Here is a 22,675-nt window from a genome sequence, read left to right on the forward strand (position 1 = left end):
AGTTAGGTTGGTCTTAGATTAAGATAAATGCTCGGCACAACATCGTGGGCCGAAGGGCCTGTACTATTCTATGTTCTAAAAGGTTGGTATATTGCATGGAAGATGTGTGGGGTGGGGGAGGACAGAGGAGTAATAGATGGAGATGGAGCTCTCAGAGTCCGTTGTGTTGACGAAGGAATGAGCCAGGGAAATGGAGCTCATGCCACTACCACATCAATTGTGGTCTTATTGATTGGTGGAACAGGATTGAAAGGCCAAATGGCCAAATTCTATTCTTAAGTCCCATGTTCCTTTGTACAGAGTCCATCTTCTCATCCCAACAAGTGCACATTGGCACTCACTCACTCACTCTCCGAGTCAATCCCCAGCAACAACAGAATTCGAAACGAGAAAGAAACCAAATCAAACACTGAAGCTTTTACACTTCCTGTCCACTCATGGATAGGAAGCAATAGGGATGGTATTTTTAGGTTGTGTTCTGTACTAACCCTCGATCATTCCAGCTCTCTGTTGGAGAGAAATTTAAGATAGTTATTTTCTTCCAAATTGTTCTGAGAAGCAGCTGCTTAAACCTGTGGATTGTTCAGCAGGGTTCAATTAAGTGTGACCCTGACCTTGTGAGCAAGTCTTTTCCTCTCTGCTTTGGTTTTTACACTTGGCTGGGATGGTGCAATTTTAAGCAATTAGACAAAAGCTGTTCTTCCCCTAACCCCCTGTCCCATTCGTGACCACATTTCAGAGGAACAAGTGAGTGCGTAAAAACTGCGGCTCACGTTATTGTGTGGTAGCGGCTCCATTAAAAGCAGCAGCTAGATCACAGTGTGACACTTCTGAGTTGAGCATTCTCTGTGGTTGACTTGAGGGCTTTTTTTATTTTCAATGTCCTGACAGCTTCTCCAAAACTCTGTCTTTGTGCAGCAGTGGGGCAGTGTGCCAGATGGTTCTGCTGAAGTGATAACAAGCTTCTTAAAAATAATACACTCGGTCAAACCAGTGAAGGATAGTTTATTGTCCAAAGAGTGTAGCACTGGAAAAGCACAGCAGGTCAGGCAGCATCTGAAGAGCAGGAGAATTGACGTTTTGGGCAAAAGCCCTTCGTCAAATGTTGGGGGTGGTGGGGAGGAAGGGTAATTTAGTGAACGGTTCAAGAGGACAATCTCCTTTCTGCTCCCTACATTTTGAAAGCTGTACCCTTGAGGCATAACACCTGTTACTGGTGCAGTGCCATCTCCATATAATAGTCTGCCTCAGGAGTAATGCACTCTCCTCTTGCCTTGGGTTGGAGTGGACAACAGCAAAATTCTTGGATTCAAGCAGAGGCAAGCCATTTGGCCCATCATGCTGGTGCTAGCTCTTAGAAGGAACTAGCCCACTCACTTGGACTCCTTCCTTGGTGTCTCTGCAAATTTTCTCCCCTTTAAATATACATCTAATCTCCCTTACATTACACCTCCTTCTGCATCTTTTGCTCTGCTCTCTGTTGCTTGTATCTTTTCTAGTTTATGACTGTTTGCTGACTTCTGGGTGGATTTTCAACCTCCCTTTCCTCAGTTCAAGGTTTGGAGTCTCTGATGCTTGGTGTTTTGAGTACATTTTTTTTGTTCATTCATGGGTTGAGGGCATCCCTGACTGGATCAGCATTTATTACCCATTCCCGAATACCCAGGAGGCAATTAAGTATCAACCGCATCGCTGTGGACCTGGAGTCCCAGCTAGGCCAGACCAGGTGAGGATTAGTGACAAAGAAAACTGCAGATACTGGAATCCAAAGTAGACAAGCGGGGGGCTGGAAGAACAGAGCCAGCCAGGCAGCATCAGGAGGTGGTGAAGTCAACATAGGTTAGATCTCATGGAATATAGGGCAAACCCGTCATTTGGATACAGAATTGGCTCAAAGGTAGAAGACAGAGGTGGTGGTGGTGGAGAGTTGATTTTCAGACTGGAGACCTGTGACCAGTGGAGTTCCACAAGGATTGGTGCTGGGTCCTCTACTTTTCATCATTTATATAAATGACTTGGATGTGAGCATAAGTAGTATAGTTAGTAAGTTTGCTGATGATACCAAAATTGGAGATGTCGTGAACAGTGAAGGAGGTTACCTCAGATTACAACGGGATCTGGACCAGATGGGCCATTGGGCTGAGAAGTGGCAGATGGAGTTTAATTCAGATAAATATGAGGTGCTGCATTTTGGGAAAGCAAATCTTAGCAGGAATTATAAACTTAATGGTAAGGTCCTAGGGAGTGTTGCTGAACAAAGAGACCTTGGAGTGTAGGTTCATGGCTTCTTGAAAGTGGAGTCGCAGGTAGCTGGGATAGTGAAAAAGGCGTTTGGTATGCTTCCCTTTATTGTTCAGAGTATTGAGTACAGGAGTTGGGAGGTCATGTTGCAGCTGTACAGGACATTGGTTAGGCCACTGTTGGAATATTGTGTGCAATTCTGGTCTCCTTCCTGTCAGAAAGATGTTGTGAAACTCTAAAGGGTTCAGAAAAGATTTACAAGGATGTTGCCAGGGTTGGAGGGTTTGAGCTATAGGGAGAGGCTGAACAGGCTGGGGCTGTTTTCCCTGGAGCGTCGGAGGCTGAGGAGTGACCTTATAGTGGTTTATAAAATCATGAGGAGCATGGATAGGGTAAATAGTCAAAGTCTTTTCCCTGGGGTAGGGGAGTCCAGAACTAGAGGGCATAGGTTTAGGGTGAGAGGGGAAAGATATAAAAGAGACCTAAGGGGCAACACGTACCACGTACGTGTCTGGAATGAGCTGCCAGAGGATGTGATGGAGGCTGGTACAATTGCAACATTTAAAAGGCATTTGGACGGGTATATGAATAGGAAGGGTTTGGAGGGATATGGGCTGGGTGCTGGTAGGTGGGACTAGATTGGGTTGGGATATCTGGTCAGCATGGATGGGTTGGACCGAAGGGTCTGTTTCCGTGCTGTACATCTCTATGACTCAAATTCTATTTCAGGTGTTAACCCTTCTTTAGGGCTGAAGAAGGGTTATACCTGAAACGTTGACTTCTCCACTTCCTGATGACTAGGTAAGGATGGCAGTTTCCTTCTCTCAAGCACCTCAGTGAACCAAATGAGTTTTTCCAGCAGTCGATTCATGGTCATCATCAGACTTTTAATCTTTTTAATTGAATCCAAAGTCTATCTTCTGCCATGGCAGGATTTGAGCCTGGGTTCCCAGATCTTTACTGGGAGCCTCTGGATTAATAGTCCAGTGATAATAGCACTGGGTTGTCACCTCCATGGGGGAGGAGTACTCAGGGGCTGCAGATATGAAGCATGTCCTGAGGCAGAATGTGATCTGTGTCCTGAAGAGTCATAGTCCCGGAAATATTGATCCAAGATTTTGAGTTGGTTGTAAATAATCTGGGAGCCATGAGCCATTTGCACACTCAAGTGATCGACTTGACAGTAAATACAAAGCAAATTTTATTTGGCAGTTGACAGTTAGAGGTTACACATCATACAAGACAACGGTATGAGGTAAGCACAACATAAGGAGAAAGAAACTTCGGTTATAATGGGGGGGGTGGCGGGAAGGGTGGGATTTAAAGGGGCCCTGCCCTTATTGAAAGGGAAAGCAGTGACTTTGTGACAAAGTGTTCCCTTCAGATACTTCCAAAAGATGCCCTGGAAGAAGGTGGAGTAACTGGATCAAATTCAACTGACAGGCAGAGTAGTGGTTTTTGGTTTGCTATTTATTGGTTTAGCTGAAAATGTGTTGCTGGAAAAGTGCAGCAGGTCAGGCAGCATCCAAGGAGCAGGAGAATCGACGTTTTGGGCATCAGCCCTTCTTCAGGAATGAGGAAAGTGTGTCCAGCAGGCTAAGATAAAAGGTAGGGAGGAGGGACTTGGGGGAGGGGCATTGGAAATGCGATAGGTACCTGGGGTGTGCAGTGAGAGAGGGACTCACTGAAACCCTTGTAGAGAGAGGAAGAGAGCTTCTTCAAGGAAGGCATCCTTGCAAGAGGATTCGCAGTAGGTTAAAATCTTCGAGGAGAAAGTGAGGACTGCAGATGCTGGAGATCAGAGCTGAAAATGTGTTGCTGGAAAAGCGCAGCAGGTCAGGCAGCATCCAAGGAGCAGGATTGGTTTACCCTTGGCTAGTTCCAGTTTCACATTGTTTCTAATACTAATTAAAGTTTTTTTAATAACCTTGGCTAGCCTCAGAACTGTGCACAGAGCTGGTGTCCATGTTACTGTAAAGACAGGGAATCACCAGACAAGATACAGAGGGGAGTCCGAAGGACTGTAGCAGAAACCTGAGATTCTGATGACACTGACTGGGCCTATTTCTCTCGAACCGAGAGGGGATGTAATTGAGGTCTTTAAAAATTTGATTGGGGCCAAACAGAGAAAATCGTTCCAGTTGTGAAGCTATAGGCCAGGATTACAGGGCAGTCAGTCAGAAATTGAATCAGAAATTCTGAAGCAAATCTTTCCTTCAGAGAGCAGCAGGAAATAGAACTCGCTCCCACAGGGAGTGCCCAAGCTGAACTGTATAGATGAGGAATCTGGATCAACGTGAGGGAGAATGGAATCAGACGGTCTTCGGAAGGGGCGAGCTGAAGGGAAGGGTGTGAAGAAGCTTGTGGGGAATCTAAACACCAGCATAGAGCAATTGGGCTGAATGGCCTGCAAATAGTCCTCTTTTAATTTGGAGTTTAGAAACTTGGATTCTAAGAGCTGTCTTCTGCCAACGACGTAGCTGAAACCTCTTTCTGATGCCTTGCAATAAATTTGCAAAGCAGGACAGAAAGAATCAATCCGCATTCACGTAGAGCATCTTTCACATCCTCAGGATGCCTTAATGCAGCAGGAGTAAAGTGTTAGTCATTCAGAGACGTACATGAGGACGATCTGATCAGATCCAATGACCATTCATTAATTCAGGTTGGGGGTGTGGGAGAGTGTGGAATAGGCAGGAAGGGCATGGGAATCCTAATATCTGAGCCAGTCTGTTCAGGGGTGATGTCTAGAAGCACCTCCTCACACAGAGGGGAGTAGGAATCTGGAACTCTCTCCCTATAAAAGCTTGGGTCTGAGACTGGGGCCTTATTGAAAACTTTAATGCTGAGATTTTAACTACATCATCAGGGTAAATGTCATCATAGTCCCAGAGGACCATATAGCTACTTCTGTTAGAGAGAGAGAGAGAGAGAGAGAGAGAGAGAGGACTGATGGTGATTTAACCTGAGGGTCACCACACCTCAGGCGAGGGGAGAGATTGAGGAGAGAGTCCTTCAGGTAACCTCAGTGGGTGTAGGAATTGGACCCACGCTGTGAACACTACTAACCAGCCCAGGGCGGTGCTGGAAAAGCACAGCAGGTCAGGCAGCATCTGAGGATTACTTAGTGTGGAAACAGGCCCTTCGGCCCAACAAGCCCACACCGCCCCACCGAAGCGCAACCCACCCATACCCCTACATTTACCCCTTACCTAACACTACGGACAATTTAGCATGGCCAATTCACCTGACCTGCACATCTTTGGACTGTGGGGAGAAACCAGAGGAAACCCACGCAGACACGGGGAGAACATGCAAACTCCACACAGTCAGTTGCCTGAGGCAGGAATGTCTCACCTCTGAAATTCTCAACTCCCCCTCTCTCTCTCCCCCTCTCTCTCTCCCCCTCCCTCTCCCCCTCAGCCCTTTTGCCTAAAATGTCGATTGTCCTGCTCCTCGGATGCTGCTTTTCCACCACCGTTCTAATCTTGACTCTAATCTCCAGCTTCTGCAGTACTCCCTTACAACTACTAACCAGCTGTCTGGCCAACTAAATTAGAGAGAGAGAGAGATGGATAAAGGTTTGAGAATTTCAGAGGTGAGACAGGCAGGTGGCATGCAGATCAGCCAAGGTCCGGTAGAACAATGACTGAACAGGTTCGAGGGGCTGTCTCCAACTTCTGTTACCATCGTCAATCAAAGACTTGCTCCAGAATACACAAAGATAAGACCATGGTACCTTGGACGCAACTCATTTCTTGAGAATGGCTTGTTGAGGCCAACATAGACCCTGCTGTGTGATCTCTCTCCTGCCGCTCTGGCTGGAGCAGCTCTGGTTGTGCCCCTTTGGGCAGTTGACCTTTTGCACCCGTGACTGTTCCTTTGCCCCCCTTTTGAAGGTGGCCCGCTCAGTGGAAGTTCTGCCGCGGTGTGCCATGTACTCCTTGTAGTTCTTGGTGAGTAACACATACAGGAACGGGTTGATGCAGCTGTTACTGTAGGTCAGGCAGGTCACACAGAAATTGATGTACATCTGTACCAGAGGTGTCAAGCTCAGTGTTTCGTGCGTGTACAGTTTCACCAATTGCCAAACCCAAAATGGCAGAAAGCACGCCCAGTATAACAAGATGATGCTAAAAATCATGTACAGGACCTTTTGCTTTAGAGTACGGTTCCTGGTGTCCAGAACCATTCTCCCTGAAAGCCAGTAAGCTTGTGCCAACCGGATGTATAGGTATCCAATGACAATGCCTGGAGATAAAATGCTGGTATTGAATAAAACAGTGAGATACGTTTTGTAGGCATCAGGACTCCACGTTGGGAAGCAAATCCTCTTTGTTGACCCTGAAGGGCTGATGGTCTCTCGTAAATGGATCATAATCATCATTGGCAAGGTCAGGACGCACGACAATGACCAAATGGCAGCAGTAATCATCCTTCGGCACATTTTTGTAGCCTGGCTGGCCAGGGGTGAGGTCACAGCCCTGTATCGTTCAACACTCATGGCCGTGAGGATGAAAATGCTGGCGTGCATGGTCAGGAGGTCCAGGCTGAGGAGGAACCTGCAGCCAATCTCCCCAAAGTACCAGTCTCTGGCAAAGTACGTGCAGACCACAAAAGGGATGGTGAGCAAGTACAGAAGGTCAGCCAGTGCCAGGTTGGCAATATAAACGTACATGGACCCGGCAGACTTGATCGATCGGCTGGCGATCGCCAACATGTAGATGTTGCCAAGCGTGCCACAGACACACATCATGGTTAGGATCACCCCGAGGAGTGTGGTAATCAGGACCTCATTTACATTACCCGGACCTGGAAGGGACGAATTGCTGCTCAGGTTGCCCTTCGTGAGATGACCATTCTCAACACTCTCCATTTTGTGTCTCTGTATAGTGCGAGAGTTTTTAAACCATCTTTCTCTTCCTGCTATTCCACCTGGAAAAGAATGCACAATATATTTTATTTCAATTAGTTCAAAATGTCTTTGGTTGTCTCTTCTTATGTGTACCTTTTTTTTAGTTTTTGTTTTGTTCTTTCATGGGAGGTTGAATATTTGGCCAATATTTATTGCCTGTTCCCTCATTTCCCAGAGGGCAGTTAAGAGTCAACCCCGCTGCTGTTGGCTTGGAGTCACATGTAGGCCAGATTGGGTATGGATGGCAGATTTCCGTCCCTAAAGGGTGTTCAGTGAGTGGGGTGAGTTTTGAATACCAATGGATGGTAAGCACATGGTTGCAATTTAACCAGCTTTTTATTCTCGATTTTATCAAGTTCAAATTCCACCATCTGTTAGTGTCCCCAGAGCATTAGTCACTAGTCACATGATACTTGGTTGTAGTCCAACAGGTTATTTGAAATCCCAAGCATACAGAGTGTTGCCCCTTCAGGTGTGTCAGCTGACAAAGGAGCAGCACTCATGTGACTTCTGACTTTGTCCACCCCCAGTCGAACACTGGCACCTCCAGACCATGCCCAGAGCATTAACCTGAGATTCGCGATTACTATAGTAAAAGCAAAATCCTGCTGGAAATCTGTAACAAAAATCAGAGAAACTCTGCAGAGGACTAGCAGCCTCTGTGGACAGAGGAAGAGACATACTGGAATCAAAATGTTGTCTCTGTTTCTCTCTCTCCATAGATGCTGCCAGATCTGTTGAGTTTCTCCAGCATTCTGTGTTTGCTCTGTCCAGTGGCATGGCCCACTATATAACTACCTCCCCACTATAATTTCACTTCCTTCCCTATACGCACTCCTGAAGCAAAGAGCAGTCCTAGCTTTGTCAATGATTTTGGGTCGAGTTGACTCAGGTGTGACACCCTCCATCTCAAGATTTAATGCCTCCAACTCCTGACCCTTGTTTGGCCACCTGCCTGGTGTGATCCCTCTTAGATCAGTGACTGAAGTAGCTAGTGAAGGCGTGCCCATCTGTACGAGAATTGAGCTGTCCTTGTTGCAGTATTTAAGATGATCTTAATGGCACAGGCCACCTGATTTGATTTGATTTATTACTGTCATATATAGCTAGGTACGGGGAAAAGCTTTGGTTTGTGCGCAGATAGATCGTACCATACAATGGTCATAGGGTGATTGAACAGCTTAGATTAGATTATATTAGATTCCCGACAGTGTGGAAACAGCAAGGGCCCAACAAATCCACACCGACCCTCCACAGAGTAACCCACCCAGACCCATTCCCCAACCTTATATTTACCCCTGACTAATGAACTGAACACTATGGGCAATTTAGCATGGCCAATTCACCTAACCTGCACATCTTTGGATTGTGGGAGGAGACCGGAGCACCTGGAGGAAACCCACGCAGACACTGGGAGAATGTGCAAACTCCACACAGGCAGAGCGAGAGATGTAAAGTTACGGCTGCAGAGAAGGTACACAAAGCACGAGATCAACATTAGATTTGAAATTTGCGAGGTCCATTCTGAAGTCTAACAACAGTAGGGAAGAAGTTGTTCCTGAACCTGTTGGTCTGTGTGTTAAAGCTTCTGTATCTTGTGCCTGATGGAAGGCAGTGGAAGAGATTATCACCGGGATGAGGGTGGTGGGGCCTTTGATGTTGGCTGCCTTTCCGAGGCAGTGCGAAGTGTGGAGGGAGTCAGTGGATGGCAGGTTGGCTTCTGTGATGGACTGGGCTGTGTTCACAACTCTCTGCGGTTTCTTATGGTCCTGAGTAGAGCAGTTGCTATACTAAGTCATGATGCATCTGGATAGAATGCTTTCTGTGGTGCATCTATAAAATTAGTGAGGGTCCTTAGGGACATGCTGAATTTCCATAGCTTCCTGAAGAAGAAGAGATGTTGTTGTGTCTTCTTGACCTAATGTTTAAAGCTTCAGCGATGTCTTTAGTTTTCCTTTAAATACTGCAAGCTCAACTGTACAGCAATTTAACATTCCTTTCCAATTCCTTGGATTGTGCTAATCGAGGGTGGGTTGAGGGTTGGAGTTTTCTGAATATAAAATGACACAATCGAGCTTCTGTTAGCCAGTGCAATTTGCCCTCTGAACCCACACTTTCTGACATAGAACACTATCAGTGTTCCTCAGTGTCCCTGGGTCAGAATCCTTCCTAACCACACTGAGGGGGTGTCTACACCAAATAATCTACAGAGCTTCACGATGGGAGGTCACCAACACCTTCTCCAGGCCTGTTTGGGAATGAGCTGTAAATACTGGCTTGGTATTTCCATGAATGAATTGTGAGCAACATTCTCCAGCCTATGTATCAGTGATTTGAAGGGAAATCTTTGGCCCATCAATGTCGAAAGAAAATCCCACATCCCCAATCATATTATTACACGGTTTCCTGAAGAATATCTTTCCTATAATTATTCCAACAGACGTGTCTGTTCCAGGGCTTTATTTGCCCAGCACCAGTTTGAACGGACAGACCCTAATCCTAATGTTGCAGTTTGCCTAATCTGTTCTTCTATTTCACGTGCTTCTATAACATCCATCTCATTTGGATGGCACGGTGGCTCAGTGGTTAGCACTGCTGCCTCACAGCGCCAGGGACCCGGGTTCGATTTTACCCTCAGGGTAACTGTTTGTGTGGAGTTTGCACGATCCCCCCCTCCTCCCCCCCCCCCCAATGTCTGTGTAGGTGGTCTGGTTTCCTTTCACAGTCCAAAGATGTACAGGTTTGGTTGATTGGCCATGCTAAATTGCTCATAGTGTCACAGGGATGTGTAGGTTAAGTGGATCAGCCATGGGAAATGCGAATTTGCAGGGATGGGGTATGGGGGTGAGTCTGGGTGGGATGCTACTTAGAGTTAGTGTGGGCAAAATGACCTGTTCCCACACTGTAGGGATTCTTCTAAAAGTGAGAAACCACCAAACGTGTACACGTCAGAAATGCAGATGGCTGATTCATTCAATATGATTGGGAGAAAACACCAGAATTCAGAAAAGACTTATTCCAATAACTGATACACCGCACAAGATCAGAAAGCTCAGAGCAACATTGGGACTGGTTTGTTCATTATGTTCGCAAGCAGAAATCCTGCTGTTTATACACAGAGATTGTGACCAATTATTGACATTTGCTCTGGTCTTTCACATGTCTGTTTCCATGGAGAAATTCTGTCACGTGGAGATGTTGCTAAATTGGGATTCATCACTGGGTTGTTAGTTGAGTGAATGGAGATGCTGTCAACTTGAGGGAGCCTTGGTTCATCTCAACGGAATTCTAATTCATGCCAGAATTGAAACCAGTAAAGGTACAGGTGTCACAAAGCTGGTCCTTTTTCCTAAAAGCTGGTCCTTTTCTCAAGGAAACTGTGTCCTTGATTTTCTTTTCAGATGGGTGGTAAAACACTCTGGGCTCCAAAACGGCTGGGTTTGGTACAAAGACAAAAGGGTTTTGAGAGGCCTTTAGTTTAAATGTAAACAGATGAGACTTTAGGCCAAAGCATTTATGTTTAGAAGTGACCTGTATAATGAAATGTGAGTGGCCAGTCCTGGAAACTGAAGTTAAGCTGGGCAACTCAGTTCAGAACTAGTTCGGGAGTTCAGCAGTGGGCTGTGTGGAAACAGGCTGCTTAACTCTCTCTCCTTCTGTCCTTCTAACTTCAACCCGTAAGCCTTTGTTTCATTTTTATTGTGTTTAAGTGGGTTTGCTCATTGGGACTGTTGTGTATATTCAGAACAGCATAATTTAGTCTAGTTTGGATAGACTGAGTTCTGTAGGGGTTCTTTGTGTCCCATTTTGTAATTTTGTGAATAAATTTTAATCTGTTTTAAAACCTGGTAGTCAAGCAAACTTACTGAGTAATTTTCATTGTACACTTATTGCAAATTATGGTCTGGGCTGCCTGCTTGTTTTGAGTGGTCTGGCCTAGTCCATAACAGAGTTGGAACTCAGAACTTCAATCCATCTGTTTTATGGGTTGTATTTTCACCTTCATTATTAATGAAATGGTCACCACCAAAAACCTCCAGGACAGGTACAGTACGGGGTTAGATACAGAGTAAAACTCCCTCTACACTGTCCACCTTCAAACATTCCCAGGACAGGATTAGACACTGAGTAAAACTCCCTATACACTGTCCCCCATTAAACACTCCCAGGACAGGGCCAAGATTAGATTCCTTACAATGTGGAAGCAGACCATTTGGCCCAACCAGTCCACACCGACCCTATGAAGAGCAATTTATTTAGACCCATTTCCCTCTGACTAATGCACCTAACACTGTGGGCAATTTAGCATGGCCAATTCACCTGACCTGCACATCTTTGGATTGTGGGAGGAAACCCACACTGAGACAGGGAGAATGTGCAAACTCCACACACCCAAGGCTGGAATTTAACCTGGGACCCTGGTGCTGTAAGGCAGCAGTGCTAACCATTAAGCCACTGTGCTACCCAACACAGGGTTAGATTGAGGGCATCCCTTAGACCCATTCCTCTATCTTTTCCCTGTCCTGCCATTTGTCCCTGTGCACGCTGTCTCTCTGACAGAGCTGTTCCTCTGGCTTGGGAGGAGAGAAGAATGAAGCTTGGAGTGTCGGCTCTCTTGGCAATCACTGAGTCAGAGAGTCATACAGCACGGAAAAGGACTCTTCGGTTTAACTCGTCCATGCCAACCAGGTATCCCCAATCTGAGCCAGTCCCATTTGCCAGCATTTGGCCCATATCCCTCTAAACCCTTCCTAATCATGTACCCATCCAGATGCCTTTTAAATGTCGTAAGTGTACCAGCCTCCACCATACTCCTGGAGATAAATGCTAAACAATCTCTTGTTGAGCTCATGTTGTGTGGCCCCTGACTCTCAACCAACCCTGACTGACTGAACATCCAAAATTTAATCAAATGAGGTTTAACCAAGTGTGTCAGTACAAGTCCTCCTTCACAGACAGCTCTTTACTGAATCATAATGATCTGTCGCTGTATTGGAAATGTTCCATCAGGAAGCTAAATGCAAAGCGATGCTGTTAAATTACCGTGACATTAACAAACTGTGAAATGCATTTTGTTTCTCAGCTTTGTCTTTTAAAATTACAATGTTGAGTCTCTCTACTAGTCTGGATGAATGAGTTGTCCATAGAAGCACTGAGTCCAGGGCCTCCACATTTGACTACCGGTGTCATCTCCAGTATCTAATGAAGTTTGTCCTGGCTTTAGAGGAAGTTTTCAAGGGATGAAGGAGTTGTCAAATCAGGAGTGGTTGAGAACTCTGGGTCTGGAGTTTAGAACGATGTGTGGGGTAGGGTATATGGTTTGAAACCTACAGCATACTGAGGGGCTAGGGTAGAGTGGATGTGGAGACGATGGTTCCACCAATAGGAGAGACAGGGACCTGAGGGCACAGCCTCAAGGTGAAGGGACCACCCTTTAGAACTGAGATGAAGAGGAATTTCTTCTGATAGAGGGTGGGGAGTCTGTGGAACCCATTGTCTCAGAGGGCTGTGGAGGCCAAGTCATTCAGTGTAGATAGACAGACAGACAGACAGACAGACAGACCGATCGATCCCTGATTAGTGAGGGGGTCACGGGTCACGGGGAGAAAGCAGGAAAATGGGTTGAGAAAGAAATCATCCACGATCGAATGGCAGAGCAGACTCAACGGGCCGAATGGCCTCATTCTGCCCCTATACTAAATTGTCTTATGGCTCCTGTCTGGGAATAGGGTGAGAATGGGAATGGAGAAGTCAACTATATGAATTGCTGTTCCAAGCTGAGTAAACTTTACCTTCTAGCCCTGAAGGAGGGCAGCAGAAGTAATGTTTCCACCACTGTGAACTTGTTTGCTTACCTACAATTGGTGTGTAAAACGAATGGACGGATTTTAACAAAATCAGGCTCACAGAAAATCACAGACCCCTCCCCGCCAACGGAGAAATGATCCATTTTTGGGAAAATACCTGGAATATTTTTAAAGGGTTGGTTAAGCTTGGGAAGATGGGGGTGAGCACCTTTTTTTAAACATTGTTGGATTGTTTTCAAACATTGCCCCCACTGCTGGAAACTGCTACAGCTGTCAATATGCGAGCAGGGTTTTCACAGCAGGTTCTTGGATTGACCTGAAGCTGCCTCAGTGAGGTGGAAGCTCTTAATAAAAAGCTTTCTATTTTACAGCTTTGTAGGTACAGAGCATCAATGAAACAGAGAACAAGACCTCAAGGTAGAGCAGTGTCATTGTAATGAAATGGAGCTAACCCAGTGGGAGGAAGTGGGATAGTAGAGACATAGAGATGTGCAGCATGAAAACAGATCCTTTGGTCCAACTCATCCATACCAACCAGATATCCTAAGTTAATCTAGTCCCATTTGCCAAGATTTGGCCCATATCCCTCTAAACCCTTCCTATTCATAAACCCATCCAGATATCTTTTAAATGTTGTAATTGTACCAGTCTCCATCACTTCCTCTGGCAGCTCATTCCATTCACGCACCACCCTCTGCGTGAAAAAGCTGCCCCTTGGGTTCCTTTTAAATCTTTCCCCTCTCACCTTAAACCCATGTCCTGTAGCTTTGCACTCCCCTACCCTGGGGAAAAGACCTTGGCTATTCACCCTATCCATACCCCACGTGATTTTATATGTGTGTAGGTTAGGTAGATGAGCCATAGGAAATACAAGGTTAAAGGGTGGGGTGGGTGGGAGTGGTGGTTGTGGGAGGATACTTTTCAGAGGGTCATTGCAGGCTGAATGGCCTCCTTCCATACTCTAGGGATTTTAAGATTGTCTGACTTAATGCCATATGTGAAGCCCATGATATGTGGTTGGAGGATGATATTAAGATTTGAGCTCCTAAGTCACACAAGCTGCGGCCTTTATACCTGGTGGCTTAGTGGTTAGCACTGCTGTCTCACAGCACCAGGGACCCAGGTTTGATTCCAGCCTCGGGTGACTGTCTGTGTGGAGTTTTGCACATTCTCCCTGTGTCTGTGTGGTTTACTCCTACAGTCCAAAGATATGCAGGGTAGGGTGGATTGGCCATGGGAAATTGCCTGCAGTGTTTGGGGATGTCTAGGTGTATTAGTCAGGGGTAAATGTAGACTAATAGGGGAGGAAAATGGGTTTTGGGTGGGCTACTCTTTGGACCTTCTTGGGCTGAATGGCCTGTTTCCACACTGTAAGTACTCTATGATTTTATTTTTATGTGGCTGATCAGAATGTTGCTTCTTAACATCTTTCTCCCCAAATCCATTCCCCCTCCCTCTTGCTGTCTCCTTTGGTCTTACAGTTTCACACTCTGCTCTCCTTTCTCAGCCTCCTCGTGGCCTCTTCCATGTTTCTTTCTACTGCTTTCTCTTTCATTCTGTCACACTCTCTCCCTCAATTCCTCTGTTCAGCTCCTTTGGAAATGTACACCACCACTCGGTAATCCATCAGCTGGGTCGTTTTATTAGCTTATTGTGTGTACTTCAGTTCCTTGTATGATTTCATCAGAAATGAGAACTGGGAGGGATATACAATGGGTGGTTTATCTAATATACACCAAAGCCCCAAATAAACCAGGGGAAATGATCTCTTTGTACCTCTTTGTACCTTCTCTTTCAGTTTGTGGTTCCAATAAAAGGTCAGTGGGGTATGTGGGTTAGTGTGATCTTAGAGTAGGATAAAAGATCGGCACAATATTAAGGGCCGAAGGGCCTGTACTGTGCTTTACTGTTCTATGTCATCACTTGAAACGTTAACCCAGGTTTCCTACCTTTACAAAACTAATTCCATAGATGTTGCTTAATCTCTGTCCCCTGATTTGTTTAATATACAAACTACGATTTATGATTGAGGCTACGTCTGACGTCAGCAGGAGAACAAGAGACAAGGTTTCACTCAGATTGCCGTTCGGGTGAGTGGGGTTATATGGCCTCCTCCTGTTCCTTGTCTTCTATGTTTCTATGTAAAGCTTGGCCCATTACACAAATGAGCTGAGGTAGGCCATTCAGCCCATCGAGTTTGCTCCACCATTCATTGGGATCATGGCTGATCTGATAATCCTCAACCCCACTTTCCTGCCATTTCCCTGTAACCCTTCCTGATTAAACACCTGTCTGTCTCAGCCTTGAATATACTTAATGGGCCAACCTCAACCGTAAAGAATTCCACAGAAGCTGTTCACCCCGCTGACACCCAACTGTGCAGCAATGCACAGCTCGAATCACATCATCAAGTTCGCTGAAGACACGACTGTAGTGGGTCTCATCAGCAGGAATGACCAGTCAGCATACAGAGAGGAGGTGCAGCGGCTAACGGACTGGTGCAGAGCCAACAACCTGTCTCTGAACATGGACAAGATGAAAGAGATAGTTGTTGACTTCACGAGAGCACCGAGCGATCACTCTCTGCTGGACATCGACAGCTCCCCTGTGGAGATTGTGAAGAGCATCAAATGCCTTGGTGTCCACCGGATGGAGAATCTCACCTGGTCTCTCAACACCAGCTCCATCGCCAAGAAAGCCCAGCAGCATCTTTACTTACTGCATAGGTTGAGGAAATCCGACTCCAACCTCCTCATCCCCATCACATCCTACAGAGGGTTCATTGAGAGTACCCTGAGCTGCTGCATCACTGCCTGGGTCGGGAATTGCACCGTCTCAGATCTTAAGACCCTACAACAGATAGTGAGGATGGCTGAGAGGATCATCAGAGTCTCTCTCCCCTCCATTAAGACCATAAGACCATAAGACATAGGAGTGGAAGTAAGGCCATTCGGCCCATCGAGTCCACTCCGCCATTCAATCATGGCTGATGGGCATTTCAACTCCACTTACCCGCATTCTCCCCGTAGCCCTTAATTCCTTGTGACAACAAGAATCTATCAATCTCTGCCTTGAAGACATTTAGCGTCCCGGCCTCCACTGTACTCTGCGGCAATGAATTCCACAGGCCCACCACTCTCTGGCTGAAGAAATGTCTCTGCATTTCTGTTCTGAATTCTAAGGCTGTGTCCACCGGTCCTAGTCTCCTCACCTAACGGAAACAATTTCCTAGTGTCCACCCTTTCCAAGCCATGTATTATCTTGTACGTCTCTATTAAGTCTCCCCTTAATCTTCTAAACTCCAATTAATACAATCCCAGGATCCTCAGCCGTTCCTCATATGTTAGACCTACCATTCCAGGGATCATCCGTGTGAATCTCCGCTGGACACGTTCCAGTGCCAGTATGTCCTTCCTGAGGTGTGGGGACCAAAACTGGACACAGTACTCCAAATGGACATTTACACCACACGCTGCATCCAAAAGGCTAAGAGCATTGTGGAAGAACCCACAATTCCCTCACTCAAACTCTTCTCCCTCCTGCCATCTGGCAGAAAATACAGGAGCATTCAGTCTCTCACAGCCAGACTGTGCAACAGTTGCTTCCCCCAAGCCATCAGGCTCCTTAACACTGTATGATCAGACTCTTTCCCATCTGAAAATCTCTGCATGACTTGAATTGCTGCTAGAAAAATGTTTATTATTCATCGTTTTTCTGTTGCACTGTAACTTGCTTTGCACTTCTTAGGCACTTTATGCTGTGTACGAGTGTGTAGTTTGTGCTGTCCATGTAACACCCTCTGTCCTGGAGGAACACTGTCTTATTTTTACTGTATCAGCTGTATATGGTAGAAATGACAAACAAAAGTTACGCTGTTCTACTCTTGATTCACTCTTCTCTGAAAGAGAAAATACCTCCTCAGCTCTGTCTTAAATGTGCACTGTATCATTCTGAGATGACGTCCTCTTGTCCTAGAATATCCCACAGTGGGAAACAATCTCTCCATGCTGACCGCGTGAGGTCCTCTAAAGATGTTGTGCAGTCATCAAGTGCTCTCTGAAGGAAGCATGAAAGTGAGCCCCATGGTGTGGGACAGCGAGCAAACGAGTGGCCGGGGGGAGGCTTGGAGGGACCCTCACAAATGTCCATGTTCACTTTCATGATGGAGTTTTGTAAAGATGTGAGAGGTAATAGAGCTGGAGAGAAAGGGGTCAATACTTGGATAATGTGTTGGCGCAGGCTTGGAGAACCGAGGGCCTGTTCCTGGGTGATATTGTACATTGAGAAGAATTTTAAATTGGAGGAGTAGTGGAGCACTTGATGAATGGGATGTGGTACAGGACGGGATGTGGGGACGGACCTGCAGAGTGTGGGGTGAGTGGAGGTTTCTTGAGGGACAGAGGCTGGCAGAGAGCAATGGGATAGACGAATGGTCACAAAGTAATTATGGATGAGGAAGAATAGACAGAGAAGTTCGATTAATTCATCTGGAGAAAAGCTTCAACCTTTTCAAACATCCAAATGTTTTTTAAAAGTTTCCAAGCGTTTTGGCTCTACAATTCATTGAGAGTCTGTTCTAAGTTTCCGGTCAGAGGAGAAATAGCTCAAACGTTTACTCTTTGAGCCGGGTGAAGTTTATGGAGAAAGAAACTTCATTGCTATAGCACCTGTTACAAGCTCACAATCCTATTTTTTTTAAAGCCAATGAGGTCCTGTGGAGGTACAGTCATTGTCACAGTATCGGGAATGCGGATGAACATTTGTGTTAAAGTTGGAATTTGCTGAGTGCCCAGTCTGTACTGAGTACATCAGTCAGTAACAGAGGTAGCGCTGTGCTGTTCCTGAGGCACAGTAAATCAGTGATGTTTGTGTGTGGCTGTTCATTGAGGCCTCATGTAGTGAGCTAGCCTGCTAACACACCCCATGGAGTGGGGACTAATAGCCACCCAAAGAGTGATGTACACCCAGGATTAGGTAGCTTGGAGACACTAGTCTTTCCAGCCTCTTGCCTGTCTACTTTGGAGACACTAGTCATAATAGATTCCCTATAGTGTGGAAACAGGCCCTTTGGCCCAACAAGTCCACACCGAAGAGTTAGCCACCCAGACCCATTCCCCTTTATCCTATATTTACCCCTGACCAATGCACATCCCTGAACATTATGGGCAATTTCCCATTGCCAGTTCACCCTAACCTGCACATCTCTGGACTGTGGGAGGAAACCCACACAGACACAGGGAGAATGTGCAAACTCCACCCAGACAGTCACCCGAGGTTAGAATCCCAGGCAGTGCTCAACACTGAGCCACCGTGGAACTGGAGAGGGAGGTCAAAGATGATTAAAGGCACAACAGGACAGGAAAGCTTAATACATAAATTGATCATAAATAGAAAATATTGACTCAACCTTACACTGATCCAGTGTTGTAGCTGCTCATGGCTGCACCTCCCTGTTCCTGGTCAGTTTGTGCAGTCCTCCTGGTTTGATCCCGAATTAAAGAGCTTTGATCTGCAAAGGAACATGTGCAGCCTGCAAATCTGCATACGGTTGTCTCAATCTTTTGTCAATGAGATTCTCTACTTTCCAGCTGTCTCTCAGCTGAGCACTGGTAATCAAATAATGAGTTTCTCATCAATTACGTAATCCGTATTGAACAGAGAGCCCAAGGCTGGGTACGTTGTTACAATGAGGACTGGTCCTGTCTCCAGCCCAAACACTCTATTTATCCTGTTATCTGTGTCCTCACCTTCTCTCCTCCCCACCTCAATCATTCTCTTTTTTTTGCCCTCCCTGTTTCCACCCTCTCTCTGTCTTTTTCTCTTGCCCCCCCCAACTCCCTTTCTCACCCTGTCCCTTGTTCTCCTCTTCTGTACTTGCTCAATCCCTCTCTCCTTCACTCACTGTCAGTTCTCCTCTCTGATTCTCTTCCCCTCTTTCTTTCCCACCCCTGTCTCCCTGTTCTCCCTCTCTCTTTCCCCTTTCTGCCTGTTCCGTCTTTCTCCTTCCCTCACTCTTTCCCTGTCTTACTCACACACACTCTCGCCCTCTCTTGCTTTCTCCCACATTCTGTTCTGCTGGGTTCCAACTGATGGCTTTGTCAGCTGACCACAGCCCCCAGACACTAATCCCAACATCTACATGAGAAAAATAACGGGATGCGCTGTCTGCCTGTCATCGACTCCTGCCCAGTGAAATTCCACCTTTGCTTTATATCTTTCCAGTCCAACATAACTCTTGTTTACTTTGTCTTTTTGGTCTTAACACTCTCCCTTTTTCCGTTTCTCACACACTTTTCCTTCTTTTTTCCAATCCCTCATGTTCATCAACAGGAACAGGCTAATCTCGCCTACTAGAATTTACGTAGCGCCACCTGTTCAGCCTTCACTGCGAGTAGGTTGGAGTTTAAAAGTGGGCAGGTCTTGTTATAAGTGTACAGGGTGTGAGTGAGGCCTCACCTGGAGTACTGACTGCAGTTTTGGTGCCTTTGGTTTTAAAGAAAGGATGTACTGACATTGGAGGCAGATCAGAAGAGATTCATAGAATCAAATCCCTACAGCGTGGAAGCACAACATTCAGCTCATACCAACCCAGTGAAGAACATCCCACCTGGATCCAGCCCGCATTTCCCATGACTAACCCACCCACCCTGTACACCCCCAGACACTGTGGGACGATTTCCCATGGCTAACCCATCCTACCCTTCATATCTTTGGACTGTGGGAGGAAACCAAGGACCCAGAGGGAGGGAACCCATACAGACATGGGGAGAACATGCTGACTCTACACAGACAGTTGCCCAAGGGTGGAGTCGAACCCAGGCCCCTGGCACTGTGAGGCAGCAGAGCTAGCCACTGAGCTACTGTGCTACCCATTCTTTCATTTGGCGTATTGTTGGGATGAAGGGATTGACCTTTCGAAAGCAGCTAGACAGACTGGACTTATATCTATCAGAGTTCAGAAGAATGTGACACAGTCCTCTTAAAACATGAGGGGGCTTTGACACGCTCGATGCAGTGGAGATGTTTCCGCGAGTGGAGGACTCTCAAACTAGGGAACACCGTTCCAGAATAAAGGAACACTCATTCTATCGGAAGATAGTGAACATGTGTAATAATACCCCCTACAGATTTGTGGAGGCTAGATCATTAAAGGTATTGAAAGAGGGGGGAGATTGTTGAAATATCGGGGAATTGTGGGCTTTTAGGAGCTGACACAAAATAGTCGTTGAGGCCTGGGGCAGATCAGCCATGATCTTATAGAATGGTAGGACAAGTGTGAGGGGCTGAATGGCCTACTCCTGCCCCTGGGAGACAGTGAGGTCTGCAGATGCTGAAGATCAGAGTTGAGAGAGTGTTGCTAGAAAAGCACAGCAGGTCAGACAGCATCCTGCTCCTCAGATGCTGCCTGACCTGCTGTGCTTTTCCAGCAACACACTCTCCACCCTACTCCTGCCCCTACTGAGTATGTTCTTCCGTTCCGGGTACCTGGACAAGGCAAATGCTTTTCAGCAGGTCGACTACGTTTTGAGGTACACTCACTGTTGTAGATGATGGCAGCCATTTTGTGGAGAGAGAGCTCCCAGGCATCACATTGAAAATCTGTGTCAGCGACATTGGCTGGAATCTGGAGACCAGGCTGCCTCCATTTTAAAAATTCCCACCCTCGTGTTAAGATCCCTCCATGGCCCGGCCCCACGCTTCGCCCCTCCAACTCTGCATTCTTGTACATTCTCAAGTTTAATCGCTCCATCACGATTGACTGCGATTTCAGGTGCTCAGGGTTTTGAGCTGCAAAGTGACCTCTCTGTTTCTCTATCTCTCTCTCTCTCTCTGATGTGCATTAAAACCTAACCTTCTGACTAAACATTTGATCACTTCTTGTAGTGACTCCTGATGTGACTCAGTGTGAGAGGGGGATGGTAGTGAAATGGTAAAGTCACTGGACTAGCAACCATTCTGAACAGATGTCCTACATTAATCTAGTTTCATTTGCCAGCTTTTGGCTCATATCCTTCTAAACCCATCCTTGTCCTGCTCATCCAGTGAATTTACCATTACACTACCCACTCTGAGATTTAGTTCAATACTACAGCGATGAGTGTTCAAATCCCACCTAGTGGAATTTACGTTTTCTCTTTTACATCCAGAAGAGCCCTTACACATAATCGAACATTGTCTTTCCCCATCACCAAATCACCCATGGTATTTTGTCATCTATTAACCACCAACAGTAAATAAACCTCATTTTCCAATTGAATTAATTTACATACAACATTTAAAAGGCAACTTTTTCACGCAGAGGGTGGTACGTGTATGGAATGAGCTGCCAGAGGATGTGGTGGTGGCTGGTACAATTACAGCATTTAAAAGGCGCCGGGAGGGGTATATGAATAGGAAGGGTTTGGAGGGATATGGGCCAAGTGCTAGCAAATGGGACTAGATTAATTTAGGATATTTAGTCAACATGGATGAGTTGGACCAAAGGGTCTGTTTCCATGCTGTACATCTGTGACTCTATGCAAATCCCATTAAGGGCAATGCAGACCATCAAAGGTTAGGGAGTGGGGACAGTTAATGGAATTTACATTTAATTAAAACATTAGTAAAACATTGAATATAAAAGCTGGTCTCTGTCATGGACCATAGAACTATTCCTGGCTCACTAATGCCCTTTAGGGAGGGAAATCTACAGTCCTTACCTGACCTGGCCAACATGTAACTCCAGACAGTGACATAGTGGACTCTTGACTTCCCTCTGAAATGTTCCAGCGGGCCACTCAGTTCAAGGGGCAATTAAGGCTGGGCAACAAACTCTAGCCTTGTCAGCGATGCTTGTATTCTATGAAAAGAACAACAAAGGGGGCAGCATGGTGGTTCAGTGGTTAGCACTGCTGCCTCATGGCACCAAAGACCCGGGTTCAATTCCAGCCTCGGGCAACTGAAGTTTGCATGTTCTCCCCGTGTCTGTGTGGGTTTCCTCCCACAGTCCAAAGATGTGCAGCTTAGGGTGGATTGGCCATGGTAAATTACCCATAATGTCCAGGGATGTGCAGGCTGGGTGGGTTAGCCATGGGAAATGCAGAGATAGGTTTGGGGGGCATTGGACTTGATGGGCCAAATGGTCTGCTTCCACACTGCAGGGATTTTAAAAAAAATTATTCACTTGTGGGACATGGACATCTCTGGCTGGGCCCAGCATTTATTGCTCATCCCTAGTTGCCCCTTCAGAAGGTGGGGGAGAGCTGCCTTCTTGACTCGCTGCAGTCCATGTGCTGGGGTAGACCCACAATGCCCTGAGGGAGGGAATTCCAGGATTGTGACCCAGTGACACTGAAGGAATGATGATATATTTCCAAATCAGGATGGTGAGTGACTCGGAGGGGAAACTGCAGTGGGGTGGTGTTCCCATGTATCTGCTACCCTCGTCCTTCGAGATGGAAGTGGTCATGGGTTTTTGAAGGTGCTGTGTGAAGATTCTATGAATTCTACTGAAGATTCTATTGTTTCTATGAATAAAGAAAGGTGTCACATTTTGTCCAAACAGCACTCCCATTAAGAACCTTGGGATGTTTTCATTTGCTCAAAGTGCTATACAAATGCTGTTGTTGTTATGGTGTAAGGTGCCAAAGTTATAGGAAGGCAACTGAGTACAGAGGATTTGCCAACCACCCAGCATTGCCCTGGAACCTCTTGGAGTTGGCGACTGATCTCC

At 46.2% G+C, this 22,675-nt stretch overlaps 1 protein-coding gene across 2 annotated transcripts; it reads right to left on the reverse strand.

Moving 5' to 3' along the window:
* Window positions 1-5,669: 5,669 nt before the first annotated feature.
* Window positions 5,670-19,036, reverse strand: LOC140489387 (urotensin-2 receptor-like). Of its 2 annotated transcripts, none has more exons than XM_072588887.1 (2): window positions 18,376-19,036; window positions 5,670-7,176 (listed from the first exon to the last, which is right to left on the reverse strand). In XM_072588887.1, exon 2 carries the CDS (start codon window positions 7,115-7,117, stop codon window positions 5,993-5,995), a length of 1,125 nt encoding a protein of 374 aa, XP_072444988.1. In that variant the 5' UTR covers window positions 7,118-7,176; window positions 18,376-19,036; the 3' UTR covers window positions 5,670-5,992. The 2 variants fall into 2 exon arrangements, with proteins under 2 accessions (XP_072444988.1, XP_072444989.1); XM_072588888.1 differs by having other exon boundaries at window positions 18,371-19,036.
* Window positions 19,037-22,675: the final 3,639 nt, after the last annotated feature.

This window comes from Chiloscyllium punctatum, chromosome 18, assembly GCF_047496795.1.
Source record: "Chiloscyllium punctatum isolate Juve2018m chromosome 18, sChiPun1.3, whole genome shotgun sequence".
Lineage (NCBI taxonomy): Eukaryota > Metazoa > Chordata > Chondrichthyes > Orectolobiformes > Hemiscylliidae > Chiloscyllium > Chiloscyllium punctatum.